This window comes from Hyposmocoma kahamanoa, unplaced genomic scaffold, assembly GCF_003589595.1.
Source record: "Hyposmocoma kahamanoa isolate Upper Pololo Valley unplaced genomic scaffold, ASM358959v1 81, whole genome shotgun sequence".
In the NCBI taxonomy this organism is placed as follows: domain Eukaryota; kingdom Metazoa; phylum Arthropoda; class Insecta; order Lepidoptera; family Cosmopterigidae; genus Hyposmocoma; species Hyposmocoma kahamanoa.
This window is the reverse complement of record NW_020654080.1, coordinates 8,198,089-8,221,864: the sequence shown is the minus strand read 5'-3', so window position 1 is coordinate 8,221,864 and position 23,776 is coordinate 8,198,089. Positions and strand designations below refer to the sequence as shown.

Here is a 23,776-nt window from a genome sequence, read left to right as displayed (position 1 = left end):
TCCGGGGGCGAACCTACGTCCAAACAATACGTGATCTTCAAAATACTCGTATAAAAAAATAAAACGAAACTTTTTCTCTTATTTCATAAAAAGGAAACGTTATCTGTGGCTTAGTGAATTTGAAACATGGAACGCGTTGTTTACAAATAATTCTTATCGCCTTTTGTTTTTCAGTTATCTACAATAAATTGTGTTACAATTATTTCTACATTGGGAAATGTGTGCGTCTATGAAATTTCAACTGTGTCCAATGCGTTTTAAAGTCTATTTTGATTAGAAGAGATATCCATCTGCCTGTATCATAGTAAGTATTAAATTAAACGTTTAAGTATGAGTTTTCATCTTTTCTTTCCCTCTTTCAAAAATTTCTATCTTTGTTGTAGAAATATAATAAAACTGTTATGTTTATTTGTTAAGGTGAAAAATACATGACAAAACCAAGAAACCACCTCGAGACAAGCGGTTACTTGAGCCAATTTACTTCCAAAGAACACCCATTATTAGATGACCTGTCCGATTTCTTTTAAACTGAGTCTTAAATGTGGGCGATTTGTAACAAAATAGAAGGACGCGAGAGGCCAATTTATATTGGACGTTAACCGGCCTACACTTTGATTCCATACTTCCGCTCCCTACCCTATGCAAATATATTTTTTTTGTATTTTGAATCCTATTGCAATACAGTAAGATAAAGTTTCAAATACCACAGTTTGTATAGCAACGTATGTTTTTTAAAAAAATTCATTGTTCAGAAAGATTATGATGAGTAATCTCTTTTAAATTAAATAACAAAAGTCGATGGATGTTTTCGGTAGGTACACACATAACAAAATGTGATGGACAGCAAAGTTTCGAATAACTTGTGTATGTAATTATAAGCTATGAAATTTATAAGTATTTAACAATGCAGCAAATAAATTTTACTTTTATGCGAATAAACTAATATAAAAAAACGATCTTTTTAACGAATTTAAATTTAAATTAATTAATTCGATTATTGATTGATGTAAAATACATCCACGCTAGTCCAAATTAAACTAAAGATAACATACAATAATAATAAAACTAATCTTTAGTCATTGGAAGAGGCGAGCGTCTAAACTAAATAATAATAATTCAGAAATGCAGAGAACTGTTCTACTCGATACGACATGTATTGCTCGCGCGTTCTTTCACTGGAATGACCTTTTTTTTTTTTTTTTGACCCCAGACGACTGTGTCATTGACGAAGAATACTCTTCCATTTAAAAATTCAAAATCAACCCTTTAGGCCATGGGAGTGGCGAGAGTCTAAAATAGATAATAATAATAATAAAATGTCACAGCTACACCAATACCTGATCTGGAACTAGGCATTTCCGTGTACTTACAACACTCACACCGAAACCAATTTAGAAAAATTCGTTTAAAATTGATCCTACCGCAACCTCCTCATTAGCGATGCGCGATTTTGAATGTTACTAATAGTAATCATTCAAATGGGCAAATTATTCGCTTAAGTCGAATCCAAGTAAAATCATTCGTCTCAAGTCGAATGATTGCCGATACCGAACGCCCCTACCATTTAGTCGGGTACACGAGTCTAATGATGATTATGTCGAAACTACTCGGAACTCCACCAGTAGGGCTAGTACGACAGGGCGCGACTAGCGCGTGAGCGACATAAAGCGCGAGATACTGCTAAACTTGCACAGAGATCTAATGCCCTACAGATCATTCACTATGTCCATATCAAAATATCCCTGTTCCCGTCAAATTTACGGTATTTCGTATCAGAGACGGTTAGACAGAAATGCTCTATGAAGTCTATGGATTCATAATACTAATTATTAATGAATGATCATTCATGTCATTCGAATACGGAAATTAGTAGGTTATTAATTTATCATTCGAATAACAGTATTAGTAATTACTAACGAGTCGAATATCGAAATCATTCTCCTCATCATCACCAAGCGTTTCTTGGACATTTTTCAATTGGAGGAAACCTAATAAACCAAGTAATAAAGTTTATTAATTACGATTATGATTTATGATACTTATCAAGTGACGTCAAGAAAGAAATTGTATTGATATGAAATAATATTAACATTAGAACTAAGTCCAAATTCATAGTACCACAATTTCGTTTAACTAAGGTAAACGACTCGTTTATGAGGAACTGTATACGTTTTTACAATAAGATTCCGGAGCATATACTAAAATTATCCTTTCCTAAGTTTAAACCTACATTACCAATATTTTTACTTGAAGACTACGTGTTAGATAAAGATGTATGAAAAGACGACATGGCTCTAGATTCCACAGATATTTGAGTCAAAGTGTATTCCATAGCATTTAAGTTTATTTGAAAAGAGCAGTCCCTAGAGTTTCTTGCTCGTTCTTCTCAGGGAAGACAGCATAGTGAACGAGCAGTAGCTTAAAAGTGACGTTTTGTGTAAATTTATTTTACCTATGGAATAAATGATTATTTGACATTGACTTTAACTTTGACGTGAAGAATAGATCGTGATTGGTGATAAGCGACTCACTTGCCCATAACAATTACACTGCCACTCATAGTTTTAAGGATCTGGGAGTCACTGCCACTGCACTCGTCATCCTGAGACACATCTTCAAATTTTACGCCTGTAGAAGCACTGCAGAGGTGCGACTCTGGCTAAGCAACCGCGTTTGTAATGCTTCGGTAATTTTTAGTTCACTAATTGTGACTGCAAAAGTGGCGCATGACACGACAGTGGCGCCACTGCAGCGCTTCCATAATCGTTTATTTTAAAGGCGCCCATAAAGTTCCCTTCAAAACCGAGACTCAACAATGCTCACATTACTGCCAGGCGACAGAAGCAAACTCCCATTCTAAGTCCGACGTCTGTCCAAAACAATTGCTATTAAATAAGTAATACCACATTAAAAAGCGCATGATTCGAATGAATCTTCATACTTGTAATTATTTTTTAACTTGGTCGAGTATTATATTTGACAGTAATTGTTTGGGACGGATGTCGGACATAGAACGGAAGTAAACCCCGAAGTAAAAGTGAACTCTTTTACAACGAGCTAATAGCTAGATACTAGCTTATTCTACTAAAATTCAGAGCGCACATTATTTAGAGATACGTAATGTGAAAACGATATGAAAGAGAAATTATAAAATTCCAGATAAATGAAATCAACGAAGCGAAATGGGGACGCTGTGGCAAAGAGGCGGAATAAACACAATCATGTTGTTATTTTTCTATCGACTAGCTGATGTTCAATCGAGTCTGCCGGTTGATTTAGCTCCTGAAGACAAAGGTGAAATATAATTGATTATTTCGCACCCTTTGTGTAATGAAGCCACGTCTGCAAAATGACAACTCTTCAGGAGAAAAGTTTAAAGATTCTACCAACCAAATTAATAAATAAATAACAATTTATGCTCAATAGTAGAGCTATGAAATTTCACATAATATACAGTGTTATACATATGTAAAATACTAACAACCTCGCAGGACTATATTACTAACATCATAAAAACAACTTTTGTTCCATAACTTTTGGAGCCTATGCACACTGCGTATTATATACGCGCCGTAACCACGCGTCATCTGCGCGTATACGATCCGCAGACGCGCTGTAGCCGCGTATGTATCGCGCATTTTAATAAGAGATAGTTTTAATTTTAGTTCTGTTTGTTAATTTCAGGTAGTTTTGAAATAAAGCAACTCCATGAAATTCTAAGAGTAGTATAGAAGTTTCTTGCTCGCAATGCGATGTTTGCCCACGTTCGATTCGATTCACTACAGCGCGTCTGCGGCGCGTGTACGTATGACGCGTAGGGCATGCAACAGCTGAGTGATTTTGAAACCGGTTTTTTCGGTTATGAAGTCTCGGTTAACCGGTTACCCGGTTTTTTCAGATATTTTTCTATTGTCACCCAGACAATTGTTTAAAAGCGTCAGAAAACTAAAAAAACATCAAGGTTGCGTTTACCCTCGAGACACTAAAGCCACCCGTGAAAGGCTGCCCCGCCACCCAACGAAAAATCCCGGAATGCTCCACCTTGCCGGTTGGCGACCGGAGGGGAGGACCAGGTGGCCATCTCCGAGGGGGTTCGGGCGTCCCCGTGGTCTCTAAAATTGACACGGTTTACGGCGCCGTAAACGCGTATTCCTTAAACGCCTTGTTTAAAATACGCCGTGCGCATAGGCTCTTAATAATTAATCAGATGTTACTTTCATACAAAAATAAAAATGTTTCAATATATATATACATATATATAATATATATCGCTCTAAACTAAAAATGCGGAGTCATCGGACATGACGTTACAGCTTACGTTTACTACCAAATACAGTTAATATAATACAAAACTACCAAATATAATTAATGATTCATGGCAAAATACGAGGAAAGAGAGGAGTAGGAAGAAGGACAATGTCCTAGCTCAGAAATTTGCGCCACTGGTTCAATAGGAGCACCCGATCATTATTCAGAGTTGCAGTGTCCAAAGTTCTAATTGCCATCATGATAGCCGACCTTCATTAGAAGATGGCTCATGAAGAAGAGGATCAAATACAGATCTAAAAAGTGTCAGATAGTACAATAAAAACGTAAAAATTTATTTTTGACACATTTATTTTGTTTTGTAAAAGTCATGGAACAAATGTTGTTGTGTATGGTGTTAGTAATACAATCCTGGGAGGTTGTTAGTATTTTAACAAATCACCCTGTATTATAGTTCCGAAATTTCACATATGCATAATTTGTCTCATGTAGTTCGTATTATTTTTATGACTGTCATGTGATAAAAACATTTTTGACATTATTCGTATATTCGTATATATTACGTATCACATGTGGCTTTATTACACCCAAGGTTTGATTTTATTAATAATAATAATAACGCATATACTTAACATAGCCCCGCACTAGGGAAATCCTGTGTCGCGGGTGCCATGGATACACACATAGAGAATCACAAATTACACCCAAACGCAGGAGAGAATTAAATGTAGGCTATACAAATATTTTTCCCGGCCCGGGAATCGAACCTGTGACCACTGCTTTCCGGCGTGGTAGCCGTTCGGCCACGCAGGCAGTTAATTATTATAGTCCTTTAATACTAATAATAAAATAAATAACGCTCACACTCCTAGCCCCGCACTTGGGAAGCCCTATATCGCGGGTACAATGGACACACATAGACAACCACAAATTAATTGCATCCAAGCTCACGAAATATTTTTTTTTATTTATTGACTCAATTTCAAGAAAAGTTTTACAAAAATCGGCTGTTGTTTATCGCTAGGCAAAAACTTAGTGGTTTAACCAGCTAAATGTAGACCTAAACTTAGGCCATACAAATATTTCTTCCGGAACAGGAATTGAACCCCGGATCTCTGTGTGGCAGAACAGCATGGTAGCCGTTCGACTACGGAGACAGTTTAATTGTATATATATTTAATAATAATCAAGTCAGTTTCCGGATGCATTTAAAACTGATTCCGTGTTTGGTAGTCTAATATTCTATCCTATTACTGTAATCAAGATTTATTTCAGCCATCATGGCCCTGAGAATGTGAAGAATATAATGTACATAGCTTTAAAGTTACTTATGAAGGAAAATTACACCATGACGTAATTATGAATTAAACATTTTCTTAATTCTAGCTTGCACGTAAAGCAAGATGGTTATCCGTTCCAGGAGAGCACTAATTGCATATTTTAACCCAGCTGCCATTAATAAAGGTTTCTTTGAACCTAAAAGAGTCACCACTTAATACCTGTGTCACGCATTTAGTCCAGAAAAGGGTCACGCGAATCACAAATTCGTGACTCAAGTTTGTACGTACCTTAAAAACTGCTTCCTAGATACAGTATTAAGATTTTTATAAGATGGCCCTTTCAATTTTTACTGTAAGAGTGCACTTCACTTTCATTAAAAGTAACTCGACGATAAATGATAGCTCTACTGTAAATCATAATAATAATATATGTATGTATATATGGGTAGCGACCCATGTAATTTAATCAAAACATACACCTAGTTTAGTTTGTTGAACCTCATGTGAATGAATGTGTATGTCGGAAACGCATGCTCATGATGAGCATGGACAAAAACCTGCTGGTTACATAGTGTATCATGCGCTCCCTCTGCCGGTGGACCTCGACGGAGTCTGAGGAACAGTGGTGGTAGACGAGAGAGGACACCGTGGTGGTTGGATTCTCCGCCTGCACATACGCTGCCTCTAAACTGGCCTACGTTTCACCTAGTGCCTAATTTGATCGTTAAAATTAATAGAAAGTACAAGTTGTTATTCGATTTCAAAGATTTATATATTTAAAGGTTTATATATATGATTAAAATATACAGTGTTACGTAAACGTAATCTCATAGCACGATTCCTAAATCTGCCCACACGATGTCTGAAGATTCAATTGTACACCCTGACGATTCCGACATATATAATACATATATACACTTCAGTATGTTTATAATGAATGTAATGTTGCGTAATGTTTGTCTGGACACAGTGAAACTATACTTATTTTGTTACATGCCAACTTCTATACAGCCTGAATTATGAGTTAATTTTTTTCCCTTACACAGACTTGCGTATTTAATTCCAGTTCAACCACCTACAACGCTTTCCCTAACATCAACATCATTAGCATCATCAAAAGCAACTACAGTCAACATATCGACTTACACGTATGCCACAGCAATACCACCTATACCTCCCAGCGATAGAGATCGGTTTCTGACCTTTGCTGAAACGGGACATCACACGACTTTCATGTTTGCAAAGAATAATACTTTCATACAACTTGATGGAGATGTTATACAAAGATTCCAGTTGAGGTAAGTTCATATTTTTTTTTAAAAGCTACGATGTATTCGCATGACGAATGTAAGTATCTTATACTGCCTAAAAAAAAGATGTCTTATTAATACAATGATCGAACACTTACTTACACACGAAAAATTCCTTCAATCCGGCCGGATTCGAACCGACGTCCTCTAGCAAACTATGCCAGACGCTATGACAACTAAGCCACGGAACGAACCAGCGTACCTCACGAATTTTTCTATGTACCTACTTGTTGTCGGAACTTTTTAGCCGTAGCGCCATCTAAGAGAAATCTATGAAAGTATTTCATACATTTTCAATACATAACCAAATTACATTTGAAATTGTCACATTCATTAAAATCTACTACTCATTTGTAAGCCAGTGTCCCCTGAGAAGAATAAGAAACATTTGTATAAATTCATCATTGTCAATATTTGTTACAATTACGATGAGATAAAACAATCTGCAAGAGCCAAAAGGGATTTTTTGCAAAGGATTTTTTATCATCCACGTATGCAGAAGTTGTTTCACTATAGCTTTAAGCCTCTTAAATGGCAAATTTCAAATATCAGCCCAAATCTCATTAAAGAAGCGTATACATTGCCCCTTTGTGACTTTATGAAGACGACGGCCAAGAACAGTCAATTTTTATCGTAGTTTTATTGTGTGGTATACGATCATCGAACAAATTTTAAATATATTTAAACATGTTGTGTTATTTCAGGTTATGCAGAGAAATATCGTTCAAATTTCGCACAAGACTACCTCATGGATTATTAGTTTACCATAATGTCAAGAACCCAGTTTTTAAAATGCCGCCATACGCTTTGTATGTTATTGTAGAAAAAGGTGAACTCAAAGGTAATTGATAATTTTCAACACACTTACCCACTTCAAATAGATGCCTACTGTACAAATACGATGTTCCAAAAACACTTCAACTGCTTTTCTTTTTTGTGTTGATATACTTCTAGGTTAATGCGACTTTAAATAAATTTACAAGCGCCCGAATTTTAACCCGCCGTGTTAAGGCCGGGTTCAAATCGGGTTAAAACCCATTAACGCCCGATTTCAACGGTAAAAATTATTTACATCTAAATGATTTTTGTAAATCGAGTTTTGTTCAAATTAATGATATTAATACAAAATGTTTATTGCTTTGACTCAATTTGCCTTTCTATTGAATCGATTGGCTTTAAAATCGTATTGAAATTAATCGATACAAGAAATCGTTAGATCGTAAGTGCATTCTCATTAGTGAGATTCCACAGGATTGCAACTTTTGTGAACTTGCCTCTTTTTCGTCTAAACAAAGTTAAAATTTACAATAAGTATGGAATTATATCAAATTCCGTATTCGCTGTTTCCGCCTTCGATTTTTGGGCAGAAATGAGGTAAAACCCGCTTTGGGTAAAAATCCTGTTAAAATCCGGGCAGGTTGATTGAGTTTTAACCGACTGCCGCCTCTGTTCATAAGTAATACTTCAGAGAGTCAACTTAGACCATTGTCGGCATTGATGCTACTGTACCCACCAAAGTTTTAATCACAGAAATCTAAATAAATATTTTATGGTTTTAATACGCCATATATAATACTTTCAGTGGTCCATGTATTCGGTAAACATCTAACTTCTGTAACAGTCGGTAGAGCTCTGAACAGAGATCAATGGCACAATGTTGTAGTCACCATAGACGTTCATGGCGCTAGACTTATTGCCAAAGTAGATCAGCTCAAAGAAGAAGTCTATTTGAAGGTAAGACTTATTCTTTCTCACTTTTCTTTACCGCGATCGAAAGGTTATCACGTAACCTTGAAAACCAACCTTGTCAATTCGGTTGCTAAATGAGATGGTGTTCATTATACCGAAGCAGTAGCAGTAATTGTCCCAATTTGGAATTAACTACCTCATTTTTTTCAGGGTCTCAGTTTTGATACAAATTATGGCATTACGGATAATTTGACATCAGTTATTCTTATTGGAGGTAAGTTTATTCGTTTCGGATATGTGCGTTTACTAGCCACTTTTCTTCTTTTTATTTTCACAAAAAAGTGCAAGGAAACCGTATCTTTAGATATCTTTAGATACGGTTTCCTTGCACTTTAGATACACTTTCCCTCGGTTCACTCGGCAATTATATATCATCAACCAGTTTGAGAATGATCTTAAAACAAACCAGATCAGTAGTATGAGAAGACTGATGCGAGTAGAGACGAAAGGGGTTCCTCAGGATTCGGGTTAAGATCCATAATCCATACCTCAGAAAGATGGTATGTATGTTAACTGAAAAGGAGTCTAAACAAAACATGTGTACTTGTGGAGTGCTTTTATTTTCGAAGTAGCTACTACGTACGTCTGTGGATATTTAGTAACAATATCTCCCGCTGATTGGGAAAAACACTTGCCAAGAAGGTTCAATTCTTGGTGTTGTGTGAAGTCCATAACTTGCCCGCGTGCTAGACTATGACCTAAAACTCTCTTGAGAGAAGGCGGTAAAGTACATCGGTAATAATGTAGAGTACTAGATAATATAGCAACTTAATAGTCAATGCCTTAAACAAAATGAAAGAAGAAATAACAAGAGGAAATCATATGACCTCTATTTTTTTTTACAGGACTGAGCTCGGAAGAAAAACTCCATGGAGTCAAATACATCATAGAATCCTTCGTAGGCTGTATTAGTGACATGGTCCTTAGTTCTGGTAAAGCTGCCTCAGATCTTCTTCCAATCGTACCACTGATCGCTACTAAACACGAAAACGTTAAAGAGGGCTGTATTGACAGATGCAGAACAGTGGAAAATCTATGTTTTGAAGGTTCTAGATGTATAAATGAGTATAATGGTTATCGATGCGACTGTTTTGGAACTTTGTATGAAGAGCATTTGTGTGATGTATTTAGTAAGTATGATTATGACCTTTCATCGTCTGAGTTATTGTCAGCTATAATGTTTAATAACAATTTAACATATTTAGGAATCACCATGTATTGTCACGTAATTATTCACCATTGTTTTAGTGAATTCAAGGCTGTGGCATACTGGCTTTTTAATTATGCCACATTTTCAAGTCACACTACTATAAATAATTCTGGATCAAGGCATCTATATTGTTACGGCAATTTTTTTATATAATGTCACATATTCAAGTTACACTATTATAAATAAGCTGGATCTCATCGATAATGAACTGATCACAAAAAACTTTTTTTTTATTATACCAACTGACGGGACGAACAAGTCGTGTGCCTGATGGTAAGCGACACATCTGTCCATAGTCAGTCATTGCAGTGCCACTCAGAACTTTATATCGCAAAAATATTAGGGGCACTGCCACTGCGCCCGTCACACTGAGATATAAGTCGATAAGTCCCATGTAATTGTAATTTCACCAGCAGACAGCAGACTTTCCAAAAATCAAAAGAGTTTTTAAAAACTTTAATTGATTTTTATTTGACGTAAATTTACTGAGGTTAAAAGATCGATAGCAAATTACATCAACAAATTAAAAACCATGTGAACAGAATTTTGAAAACAGTTTACGTCAGAGAGTTAAACGTTGTATAAGAAATTGCATAATGACAATCACCTAAATGCTATCTTCATTAATTATCTGACACTCCTTTGTTTTAACTTAATTACGATCTCCATAAAAATGGACCCAGTTTAGACGTGGTTACTTTCACTGGCTATCTATTGATATTCGTTACATCATCATTTTATTTACGAGCCAAAACGATTAAATTTACGTTCCTTGTTTTACCAATCAACCATTTAGCTCAATAATTATAAATTGTATCAGCTCTCTGGGAGCTATACCGATAATGCTGCGTCTGAATAAGCGTTTATATACGATACGACCCATTACCAATTTCAATAAAACTGTGGCGTAATCGTTATAAACAGCAATGATGAAAATTTGATTGTAAGGTACCAATCTGAACGCGTCTAATCAATATGCTACTAATGATTTTTTTCATCTAATTTAATAATTTTATGAGCAACGAGATTTCTTATTACAGCAAAAATAAAACTTTCAGATCTCGTTAATTCTTTCACTTTCATCCATTTCAAAACCAGTTTAATGAAATAAGAAAAAGCAGTAATTGAAAATAAAATTTCAATCGCCGTAAGCTTTTTATTTCACTTAGGAAGTATCACTTTCGTTAATCGAGTTTAGATATTGATTACGTCATATGTGTTACATTCCAAGATCGCCATTTATTAAATGCTAGTTGTTAAAATAAGTACTTACCTACTTTTATTTTTTCACGTCTCCTGTCTTAGGCCGGTTTTTTATTTTGTAGGTGTTTGTTCACTTTTTGACACACGAGTTTGAAATTGAAATTGTTTTTTATATAATTATTAATACAAAGATCGAACACTCAGAAAAAACACTCAGAAAAAATTCCTTCGATCCGGTCGGATTCGAACCGACGTCTTCTTGCATACCGTGCCAGACGCTATACCAACTAAGCCACGGAACGAAATTGTTTTTTATAACCATACTTTTCACACGAATTAGTATGTTAAACTTGCCCCTTAGATCTGATTTGTTTTGTCTACTGAAAGATTCTACAATAGTTCGCACCTTTGGTATAATAAAGCAACATGTGATGTGATGTAACGTCAAAAGTCACAAAAATGGTACAAACTACATGAAACAAATTATGTACTTATAGCGTGAAAGTTTATAACTCTATTTAAACACCAAAAAATTGTCGACTAATTTCGTTCGTAGAATCTATAAACCTCTCTCCCGAAAAATTATAATTTTGCAGATGTGACTTTACTACACGAAGGGTGTTTCTTTAGTATATAGGTACACCTATGCTATTTTAGAAATGACTACTTGTGTATCATATAATACATACAAAGAACACCATTCAAATGCGGTATATCAAGTAAAAAATGTACAAAGAAATAATGTCTTAATAAGTAAAGTTCACATTTTTACCATTCGAATATATAAGTGACATTTTTATCATTCGAATATATAACTTTTTTATAATATCAAGAGACAGGATGAACAAATCATGATGGTAAGATACACTAAGGTAAGATAAGTGAAGGAACGAACAAGTCGTGCGCCTGGTGATACGCTATACGGCTGTCCATAACAGGTGCAGTGCCACTCAGAACTTTAAATCGCAAAGATCGGAGGGGCACTGTCACTGCGCCCGTCACTCTGAGACATAAGTTGACAAGTTCCATGTGCCCGTAATTTCAGTAGCACCCTTACCCTTCAAAACCAGAACACAGTAATGCTAACATTGCTGCTTGGCGGCAGAAATAGGAAAGATGGCAGTACTTCCCTGGACGAACTCTTTCACAAGCAGCTTCACAAGGAGCTCTACTGCTACTACAATATAAGTTATGTTTATCCAAATGAATTTATAAAGTATTTATAACACAGCGGCAACGGTGTTGACATTACGGGGATCCAGTTACGTCTCGTATCGCGTGTATGATTGGAAAGATCGAGTTCATTCCACCAACACCAGGGTCAGCTTGCATTTTAAGGTAAAATAACTTAATTTACATCTCAATCTTAATTTAATTAGTGAACTGTGAAACATTATATCCTTCTTGGGTAGTCCATCTGACAAGGGTACGATGAACTCAAAGTGTTTCAGACCAATAAATACACCAAAGTTAGGATTTTAAATCATTTTTATCGTTAACAGTATAGAATTGAGTTTAAATTTAAACCCCTGCTGTTCGCTGTACACATAATTTTTCATTGCTGAGGAAAACGTGTACTTTATAAAAAGATCAAAATTTCGCATTAAATCTGCCTCGAGCGCAAAAACAAGTATTATGTCTCAAAATTCTTTGTTAAAAATTTTGCATTACGTCATTTACAATAAGTATTACTAAAAATGCATTCTTAACCAGAAATTGTAATTCAAATTGTTCTACATTTTATTTCGAAATAGTTAAAAAAATCCTCTTAGTTTATATGTAAGATATTATAAAACCGTAATTAACAAATTTGAAAATCGATGTGGTGTCGAGTAGAAGTGAGACCAAATTACTTCAATCAACCGATTAGGAGTGAGGTAACGTTGTCGAAACGTTACTTAAATGTAAAGGTTGTACTTTTTATTTGGTTTGCATAATTCCATTACAAATAACATTCCTTACGTCACGAAATGCAAATTGTAACTACCTCAGTATAGCTTTTAAGCCCGCTAGGCATTATGTAAAAGATCCCGTGTCCAATTTTCCGTATCCAATTAGGGAAACGAACTTTTCTAGAGCCCTCAGAGCGATCAAGCAAATAATTGAACAGGTATTGTTCTATGGCCTGGAAAATATGTTTGGATTTTGAGTATCATTACACTTACAAAATATTTTCTATCAAAATGGTCATTAATTGAAGTGTTTAATGCCCGCTAAATATAAAGACCTAGCTATATTATATAAATACAATTAGTATCAACACATTTATCGACCTCTATTTTCAAGTCCAACCAGACAATTCATATCTAGAATTTGCGTTGCTAAACAGAGGACCGCGCTAAAACTAAGACTTTATTACAATAAGGCAAGACAGGTACTTAATAAGGCATTTTATATTGATTTTCAGACCCGGTTCGATGACTCAGCCTTGTTCTATGCAAGCGGTCAAATAGATGACAAACATCATTATATTGCTCTGTCAATTCATCGAGAAAAAGTTGCAATACAAATAGACTTTGGAGATGGCCCCGTAGAAGATTATCTAGGTGTGCATGTGAATAATAATAAATGGCACAATTTAACAGTGTTACTGCAAGAACAAACCGTATTCGTTTACCTAGATGATATAACCGCAACATACGAAATACCAGGCAATGCTAAATACGTTTACATTGACCCAGAAATCTACATATGCGGAGGACCTGATTTACATAAAATGAAAGGATTGAAGTCTTTTAACAATTTTGCTGGAAATTTGAAGTACGTTTATTATAACGACGTCTCCATACTTTATGAACTAAAACAAAGTAATCCTAAAGTACATTACATAGGAGTTCTCGTGGATCCAGAGTTTGAAGAAATAGATATCGAAGTAATTCCAATTACTTACCCTTTTGCAACGTCCCATATTTGGTGGCCTCTCAACCAAAGTCAAAGTATTAATTTAGGTTTCGAGTTCAAAACAAGTAAGAATATGGCTGTATTGGCTTACAGCCAGATTACATCGGGACAAGGTTATTGGGAGGTAAAACTACTTTTAGACTAAAATGGACATAATAATTTTTTAAGTATCAGTATTAAGGGATTAAAGTAATGGAAAATTCCAAATTTTTAGGTACGAATGGTTAAAGAAGAAATAAGATTCGAATTGGTACCAGATGTTGGCAAAAACGTTACAGTACTGAAATCTGTTAAATTTAACGTAAGCAATGATTGGCATACCGTAGAACTAGACTATAGGAAAGGAAGAATAAAGTTGACTGTTGATCATCACAACAAACCCGCACAAATGTTTGGTAAGAAACTGGAATGAATTCTATAATACGTCACATATTCAAAATAGATAGCCAAATTATTTTTTTACAGGTCTTGATTTTCAACTTCAAGATAAAATAGTGATTGGCAGTGGACTCAAATCAGCGAACTTAGGCTTGATTGGATGTATGAGAAACATTAAAATCAATGGCCTTCTAATTGAACCCAGGTAAAGAAATGTTAAGTATGAGTAATTTAGGTTCACTCACAAAATATGCCACACGCACGCATATGCTTTTGTTTTCAATTACAGATTCGTCATAAACACAGAAAGAGTAGTGGGTGAAGTTGCGATTGATGATTGCCGATACGTGGATCCTTGTACGAGACCGAATACTTGTGAACATGGCGGCATCTGTTCCATTAGAGAAGATAGAGTTATTTGCAACTGCGACAATACAGGTAACTTAATAAATAATTTGTCCACATTTGCACAATTAATTTTCTTTAATTTTTTTATTCACTGCGCTCCATGCCTAGCTGACACAATTCAGCATAAAGCTAAATTCTAATTCTTTGTAAATTCCGACATAAAAACTCATTGAACATCGTTCGCTTTCAGGCTATATTGGCGAAAACTGTCACTTCGCGACATTCAGAAAAACCTGTGAAGAGCTTGCTCTTCTTGGTTATACGAGAAATGATGTTTACCTCATCGACATTGATGGTAATGGAAAATTTCCACCAGCTCATGTGAAATGCGAATTCAGAGAGATTGAAGCTGATTCTTCTATTACTGTGGTTGAACATAACTTACCTAGTCAAGTGGTTAGTGATAAGATAACTTTATATTAAGGATTTGTAACCTAGTTATAGTTGCGTAAGTATTTCATTTTTGTTTTTTCAGGATGTTCGGTCATCCTCGGGTCAAGATTTCAGTTTTAGAATAAAATACAGAGAGTTTACAGCAGAAATGCTACAAGAACTCATCTCCCACTCCTTGTACTGTCGACAATTTATTAAGTATGACTGCTTAATGGCGCCTTTGGAGTTGCACAGTGCAACGTGGTTCATATCCTCATCGAATGACACGGTGGATTTCTTGGGAAATGTGTCCAGGTAGGTAGTAATAGAAGAACTTATTCTTTTTTTTTTTCATGTATTATTTTTGATGGATGAACATAACAATTTCAATTGTCAGTTCATGTAAAATTACTTAAAAATATCCATATCCATATTTGATCTTCTAACACTTTAATTCATCAAGTAGACTTACTTACAGAGGGTACTGCCCCTGTGGAGTCAACGCAACTTGCGTTAATCCTACCCAGTCCTGCAATTGCGATGCCAACGAGAACAAGTGGCATTCTGATGAAGGCACTTTGGTAGATCCAAGGAGTTTGGGCATCACGGAGATGTTCTTTTTACAACAGAAAGATCTAACTGAAGAAGCTCAAGGGAGAATCACTCTAGGACCTTTGGAATGTGTGGAAACGAGTTAGTTCACTCTTATTAGATTGCTGTGTTAACTGCTTCTCAGAACATATGCAGAAATACTCTCAATTCTTCTCAGATACTCAACGGTACGTGGTAACCTTTACAACCTCACAATCATACATCGAAGTACCCGGTTGGAGAAAGGGCGACATTGCCTTCAGCTTTAGAACCACAGGGACCAGCGCTATCCTGTTATTTCAACCTCCTATACGACCCAATTATCCGTCGTTTATGGTCGCATTGACAAGCGGTAAGTTACAAAAAAGACAATAAAAAACTAAACAATTGTATGAACATTTTCTGTTTTCATTATTTATATAAATTGTATTTTATTCGTTATTACAATATAGAGCACGAGCTTACGTTTAACTTTACATTAAACACTGGTACTACAAGGAAACTAGTGATAAACTCAAAACGTAAGCTTAATGGTGGAGAATGGCACAAAATCTGGATAGATTACAACTTCTATCATGTCAGGTTTATGTTGAACACAGAGTATCAGATGCTGAATCTATTATTGGAAGAAGAGTTTGGACCGTTTGAAGGGTCTATGTTCATTGGTGGAGCTACTGCGTAAGTCAATCATTACTTGCATTTGGGTTCTAGAACGTTTGTAAGCACTTCATACAACTCCCTATCTTGATTTTTACTGTCTTCCGGTTACTGTTTCTTATTTGAATTCGCAATTTTTGCCTGTTTTGTTATAATATCTCTATGTCAGCATTGTTTTTACTTGCAGTGAACACTTAAAAAAATCCGCAGTAAACCAAGGCCTCATAGGATGTTTCAGAGGCCTCGTAGTAAATGGGGAAATCCTCGACATCTACAGTTACATGTCTGTCCACTTGTCAGAAATTATAAAAGACTGTAAACCATCGTGTGTACCGAATCCTTGTCAAAATAAAGCTATTTGCAAGGAGCTATGGTCAAGTTACGAATGTATTTGTAAAAATCCTTGGTCGCATTTGGGTAGACATTGTGAAGAAAGTAAGTAAGAGCTATAATCAAAAAATTAAATAAAGTAAGTGATTGACTTAGTTAATTCCTTCCTTTACTTTTACAGACATAAACAAAAAAGCTTTAACATTTCAAACCAAAGAAGCTTATTTAAAGAAGAATTACTTAGTAGACAATGCAACGGATGCAGAAAAGCACAGATTGAAGAAAATGATGACAGAGAATGTTCTTATGAATCTTAGAACTTACGACAATAACTCATTAGTTCTATATGCTAACGATAATTTAAATAACTTCATACATTTATTCATACACAATGGTACACAAATCATATATCTTTTTAACTATAAAGATGAAATAATTCAAATTAATGTGACACATGAAAAGATCAATAAAGGCGAAAGTGTACAGATAGCTATTATAAGAACGGAAAATACTACTACGTTACACGTGAATGATAAGAATACAACGATTGATAAAGCACCTGTGCTTTTAAGTAATTATACAAATAAACCGTGGATAAATCCAGAATTAGGTGAGTTAGGTTGGGGAGCAGTATTTCTTTCACTGTTCATACAGAATGTCTCAGTCAAAATTCGAATCGTAATAAAATTTGTTACAAGGATAGCTTCATTTGTTCAAAGTAATCTACTGCTGCTATTCGTCTTTATTTTTCCCCATCATTAAAATCATTGGATACACGTCTGAGCATTGAAAGAAGTATGCAAGAATTAGATAGTTTCATGCAGAATATAGAACACGTCATATTGCTTTCCAGAAGTAATCCGTCCACAAAGACCTCCAGCACCACCGACAGATTATTTTCAAATGAATCTTGGCGGTTACGATAACTACTCCTTACATTTGGCAGCTAGGGCTCTTGAATTGCCACAAGGAGGGTATGTGGGGTGTGTCAGAGGATTTAAAATCGCTGATCACGTTGTGGATTTGTCTAGGAAAGCACAAGAAGAAAATCCTGGTAACAACCATTTGTTTAATGATTTGAGCAATAGGTATTTTGGGATTGTGATATTTTTATCAGTTGGATAAACTAAAGAAACAAATAAACGCTGTCGGATACGTATGTTTTCGAAAACAGAAATTTTGTCAAATTAAAAAAAAAAAGTTCTAAATACATAAATAATTACTTGAGAAACTAAACGGTGAACATTTTTTGCTCTTCAGACCTAGCAGGTGTTCTACCAGAGTGCAACATGAAGTGTGACTCGGAACCATGCAAAAATGGAGGGGTTTGTACGGAAAACTTTACAAAACAAGAGAGTACATGCAACTGTGAGTTGACCAGTTACTTTGGGGAATATTGTATGGAAGAAAAAGGCGCTGATTTTAATGGAGAAAGTATATTGAGGCGCAAATTTATTCTCTCTGGACCTATTCTCAAGGTAAGACTGTAATAGGAATAAAAATAAAAAAGAGTATTACGTACGTGGTCATATTAAATTCCTAGCAAACTGTTTTTTAGGTAAAAATTAAACTAGCCTTCTCCAGCAATGACCTTCGTCAGAAAAACACCGTTTTGTTATTAGTGCAAACAGAAAACAAGTAAGTATTTTAATATCTGATTTGATTTCTTTCAAAGTTAAGGACTATATTTGAATACTTATTTCTTGTTTGGTTTCAGACGTAGTTACTATCTTTTGGTGGCAATAACACAAGACGGTTATCTTAAATTTGAAGAAGATCAGGAGGAAGCAGCATATGGAGCTGAAGTTAAGAATAGGATTTTTTTAAATGGTAAATAAGTAATGTATTTAACTAAAACGTAGATCTTGACACCTGATATTTTATATTAAAAGAGGGTGGAATATAATTTTCATTTAAGATGCGATCACAAAATCTATTTATTACTCGTATCTGAACAGAACTCGGTGACCACGTGTTCGTTCAAGGCAGTGTATATTTACAACTCAGTAAAAATCAATTAAATTTAATGCTTAACTTAAAGAATCCTTACTTTCCAGGAGCAAGACATACAGTCTACTACACAAGATTAGGTCACGAAGCCAAACTTCTCATAGACAGAATTGAAGTTCCTTTAGAGAAACTACCACCTCAAGACTTATGGGAAGCTCTGGATGTAGGTTCTAACGAAGTCCAGGTCGGTGGTCTTAACACTACTGACCCAAGACTTAAAATTTATAAGGGGTATAATGGATGTCTTTCTAGTAAGTTTATTTTTATAAGATCTAAGATTTCCTAACAATACTGAACTTACACTATAAAGTGAAGCTAAGTACTTTACAAATTTATTTAAAACGTAAACAAATCAATAATACTAACGTTAACAATAGCAACTGGAAAAAATTAAACTGACATAATAAATAAAAAGTCTTTCCACAACACCGTCATTAGGTTCCAAAGGGTACCCTTTGTGTACCCAAGAAGTTTAGTTTTTCTAAAAAGTTGAAATAATTGAATTTCACGCAACAACTTTACTGATGTGACTTGGAATTAACACAGACATTCTAGTAGAAGTAAACGATCTTGGCAGTATGAAACCTTTAGAAGAATACATGCTGTACACACGGTCAGACGCTGAAAAGGTTAATGTGGTTAATGCTCAAGGAGTTAGAAGTGCGCAATGTTCAGCTGATTTTGACGAGACTTGGCCGGAACGGGATCAGCTGGGTGCTACGCATAATGGAAGTTTCCTCATTGTAAGTGGATATGCTAGGTATTCACAATCTTTATTTTTTAGAGGTCCAACATTACTCTATCTTCTTCGAACTTCCTTTACAAACATTAAATATTTTAGATAACAGGGATGACAACAAGAGAATGCAAATAGCACCTCGTTTTATTAACTGGGCGCCGTTTGTTAAAACCAAATTTTTGCCCGATAAGTAAGATAATAATAATAATAATAATAATAACGCTCACAATCAACATAGCCCCGCACTAGGGAAACCCTGTGTCGCGGGTGCCATGGACACACACATAAACAACCACAAATTACACCCAAACTCACGAGAGAAATAAATGTAGGCTATACAAATATTTCTCTCGGCCCGGGAATCGAACCTGGGACCTCTGCGTGGCAGTCCGGCATGGTGACCGTTCGGCCACGGAGGCAGTTAAAAGTTAATCCACAATACGATGCCAGAATCACAAATTCTCTTGCTCTTTACTTAATAGAAATTATCTGCGTAGTCTTTAAATTTTACTCGCTTTTATTACAGAGCGTTGACAAAACTTGGGTCGAAGATCCTCCGTCAAGAATCCCTTACGACTCTTTATACCAACAACCAGATGATGAGGAAGAAAATACAGACAAAATATTTATTGCTTTGATTGTTATTTTCCTACTTGGATTGTGCTACTGTGCTTATCATGTATGTATTGTAGAAATAAGTTCCGAAATTTAAGATTTTGTTACACTTCATTTTTGTTCAGATTACTTACATGTGTACATAGGAACTATTAAAAGGTACAAAATCTTGGATAAGATAATGGAGGTAAGTATGTACAATAAAGTATAATGAAATGTATATTTCAGATGTGGAAAACTAACAAAGCCCATAGATTGCGCCTGGAGAAAGAAACCGACGAAAGAATCATGAGAGATAAAGAAAAAGCAATGAAACGTCAGGAACCAAGCATTTCGTTTTTGCAAGTAAGTGTAAAATTGAAAAGTAACTGCACAGAAACCATACTAACAGCTGGTGAAGAGTTTCTGTGGCTAAATTTCTGTAGTTTACCGATAAGACCAAAAAATAAATAGGCGTAGGGCAACCAGATCCCGATGAAAAGTTTATCGCACGGTAAACACTCTTTTATATGAAATAAAATGAGAATTTAGCAAGAGCCACACGTCAAATTTCATGCTTGTTCTTCTCAGAGGAAGACCTTCTGAATAAGCAGTAGATTTTAAACACATTATTATTTCAAATACCCTATTGAAAATCCACCGCAAGCTTGGTCCTCCATAAAGTATAGTTCGTTTACCTAATCTCGAAATAATATTTTTTCTTGAATTCAAATCTATATTTTTAAGAAGAATCACCATAATGGTTGTTGTAATATAATTTGAGCATGAGCTTTCATTTTACATAAACAAACATACTGTATATTTATTTTTCAGCTGAACAAAGATGAAGATGCCAAAAAGGACGGTGAAAAGAAAGCCAATGGTGTGACGATTGATGCACTTCCTACAATTATAGTAGAAGTGCCTGGTGAAGAAAAACCATCGAGTCGAAGAGGATCTTTAAGATTTAGAGGTAAATAAATTACTAATTCATACCTTCCCAATTATAAAATATACCTAAGTATATAAGTGGAACTGCAGATCCACAAAGCAAATACTTGAAGATGTTAATCCATATTCTAGTTTCGACAATGAATCGAAATCACATACTGCTCCACGTTTATGTATAGCCACAGGATAAACTTTACAAACGATTAGAAGTTTATCGCTGTCTATAATCGCGAAGAATATTTTCCAACAAACCACTATGGCACACCTATATGTCTTACCTATCGTACAACGAATCACCCTTAACCACTTGATTATTAGTACTGTTTTCTACTGTGGTGTCTTGCTTGTGAGTTTTGTATGCGATTAATACTGTTAGTAGTGATATAAGTGTTATTTCATTTGTAGACCCATTCATATCCTTTTTCACATGCCACAGTTAAATTAACCTTTTCATAGATATCGCTGATAACGCACTTGAACTATTAGAAGAAAAGGATGAAACCCTAGAAAACGAAGAGGATGAACGAGAGAAGGAAGAAAAAAATGAGAATATTAACATTGCTCACACTGACAACAAACTCTTGAACTCTAATAATGAAGAAGATACTTGTAACACGAAAGCAGACGAACAAGTGGACAGTCAAGATAATTCAGACAATTCGGTAAAAACGGTTATTTATTATTTAGAAGATAATCTTATAATAAAATATTCAAAAAGTCTTATTTATGCCAAACATTGTCTTGTACAAAGGAGTATTTACGCTAGCCTCAGTAACAATACGGGAGCTATGAGGAATTATTATTAAAATTCTCCCCGAAAGTTTTGTGAAAGGCTAGCCAATTTTGTGAGAGTTTTTTGAATAATTAATCTCTAAACTAGACCAGCCATTCAAACCAAAATAAGATAATTCCAATAGCGAAATATTTGAGAATTGCTAATTAAAATTGCAGTCTCTCTCTGGCATCTAAAGTCAACAAAATATATACATTTTGCCAAGTTACAAAAAAATGTGGCTTATTTGTAGCACTTTCCAATCTTTTGGGGTAGTGGTCTAAAACGCATCGTATTATTCTAAAAGCGGACTAGACCGTCTCTAGCACTGTTCAGCCTTTACACATCCAGACTAGTGGCAGCTAGTTCATTGGGACATAGGCGAAATATCAAACAGAAAATATCCTTAATATCGACAATGCTTGGCCGTATAACTTAAGATCATAAGTCCTCTAGGGTGCACGAAATGTGCCTCCACACAAGACGTACTTACACTTTGCCTTCCTGTCTGGCGATCGCACCCTTGGTATAACAAAGAAACACGCGATCATACGTCAAAAGTGGTTTTATCACGTGAAAGTCATAAAAATAATACAAACTACATGAAACAAATTACGTGTTTGTGAAATTTTATAACTCTCCTATTAAAGCATAAAAAAGATCTAGATTAATTTCGTAAATCTTTCTGTGCAGATGTGGCCTTTATTACACTAAGGATTGTAAACTAGTTAATGTTGTATGCGGATTCAAAATTCAACTATGTTCGCATAAAAAAACTTCTTGATGTAAGAATCACTAGCCAATATATTAAAAATATTCTTCTGTTTTAGAATCCTCATAGACCCTATAAAGATTCAAACAAAGGACCACCAACATTAACATCACAACTACCTTACAAAATTGATGAAGATGGCTCCAACGAACTTTTAACCTCTACCGCTTAATAGTTTTTTATAGAATTAAGCAATACATTTTTTTATGTTTGTAGCGTTCATTTATTTACGATTTCCCAAAGACTTTAAACTATTAAGCGTAAGTACACACGCCAGCACATCAAGCTACACATTGACGTATATCTTGTTCCATTGCAATGAAGGCGATTTTCGAAGAAAAATGTGTAGTCTGATGTGCCGTTGTGCGTACATAGATACCGTTGCTATTTCCGTTGTTTTTATACATCGAGTATATAACCAGAAATAGAGACGAAATGTCATTTAATTTGTTTGAAAACTATTCTGCCATATCATTACTGTGACAACTGCGCTCCGATTGGCTAGCCCGAGTTCGAAACAATTGACGAGTATCGTCAACTGTTTCACTTCAAATCGATCAGTTAATTTGAGCTATGCTATAATGGACGAAAATTTCAAAGTTACATATTCAATATTTATTTACCGATGAAATGTGATTCCGTTTGTTTCGTAATTAGATGTTTTGCTGTTTTTCCTACACCAGCGAATAGAACAGCACGGCATTGTTAGAGATATTACCTTTATAACAATTAATACAGAATATTTTTTAACTGACTTCAAAAAAGGAGGAGGTTCTCAATTCGACTGCATGTTTTTTTTTTCTTTTTTTTTGTATGTATGTTACGCGATAAATCCGGTATTTGTGAACCGATTTTCATGATTCTTTTTTTGTTGGAAAGGAGGTACTTCCATAGTGGTCCCATTTCATTTTGAAGGAAATCATCCACCTCAAAGGGTGGCTGTTCACGCATGAAGATTAATTTTTATAAATAGCGCCTAACTTTAATTTAGGAGCAATTACTTTTAGCAATTATTTAGTTGATTTTGCTATTTCATCAATTCAAGGCGTTTTTCCCTCGATATACTTTGAGTAGTGTCGTAGTGAGAACCTATTTTTATTATCTCCAGTATCAAGTCCTGTATAGTGGCGAACTAGGGGATATTTCAATGAAACTTAGCAAATAGACGTAATTCCACGTACTTTTGAGGTCGGTTTTTTAGTACTCTGTACTGAGATTATATTTTTTGGATTATATATATATGTATATATATTGGAAGATACGGAGATGTACACACAGGTCAG

At 35.1% G+C, this 23,776-nt stretch overlaps 1 protein-coding gene across 1 annotated transcript; it reads left to right on the top strand.

Annotated features, from left to right (window-relative positions):
- The first annotated feature begins 11 nt into the window (after positions 1 to 11).
- Positions 12 to 22,665, top strand: LOC113234037 (contactin-associated protein like 5-1). The gene is made up of 30 exons (XM_026469260.1): positions 12 to 304; positions 3,160 to 3,294; positions 6,613 to 6,844; positions 7,561 to 7,697; positions 8,439 to 8,590; positions 8,756 to 8,819; positions 9,451 to 9,735; positions 12,250 to 12,356; positions 13,426 to 14,043; positions 14,134 to 14,314; positions 14,385 to 14,502; positions 14,587 to 14,735; positions 14,896 to 15,101; positions 15,181 to 15,392; positions 15,556 to 15,770; positions 15,847 to 16,020; positions 16,121 to 16,346; positions 16,513 to 16,760; positions 16,837 to 17,265; positions 17,509 to 17,709; positions 17,916 to 18,133; positions 18,214 to 18,293; positions 18,373 to 18,485; positions 18,713 to 18,916; positions 19,212 to 19,408; positions 19,931 to 20,083; positions 20,248 to 20,364; positions 20,833 to 20,971; positions 21,406 to 21,611; positions 22,552 to 22,665. Exons 2-30 carry the CDS (start codon positions 3,183 to 3,185, stop codon positions 22,663 to 22,665), a joined length of 5,607 nt encoding a protein of 1,868 aa, XP_026325045.1. The 5' UTR covers positions 12 to 304; positions 3,160 to 3,182.
- The last annotated feature ends 1,111 nt before the right edge of the window (positions 22,666 to 23,776 follow it).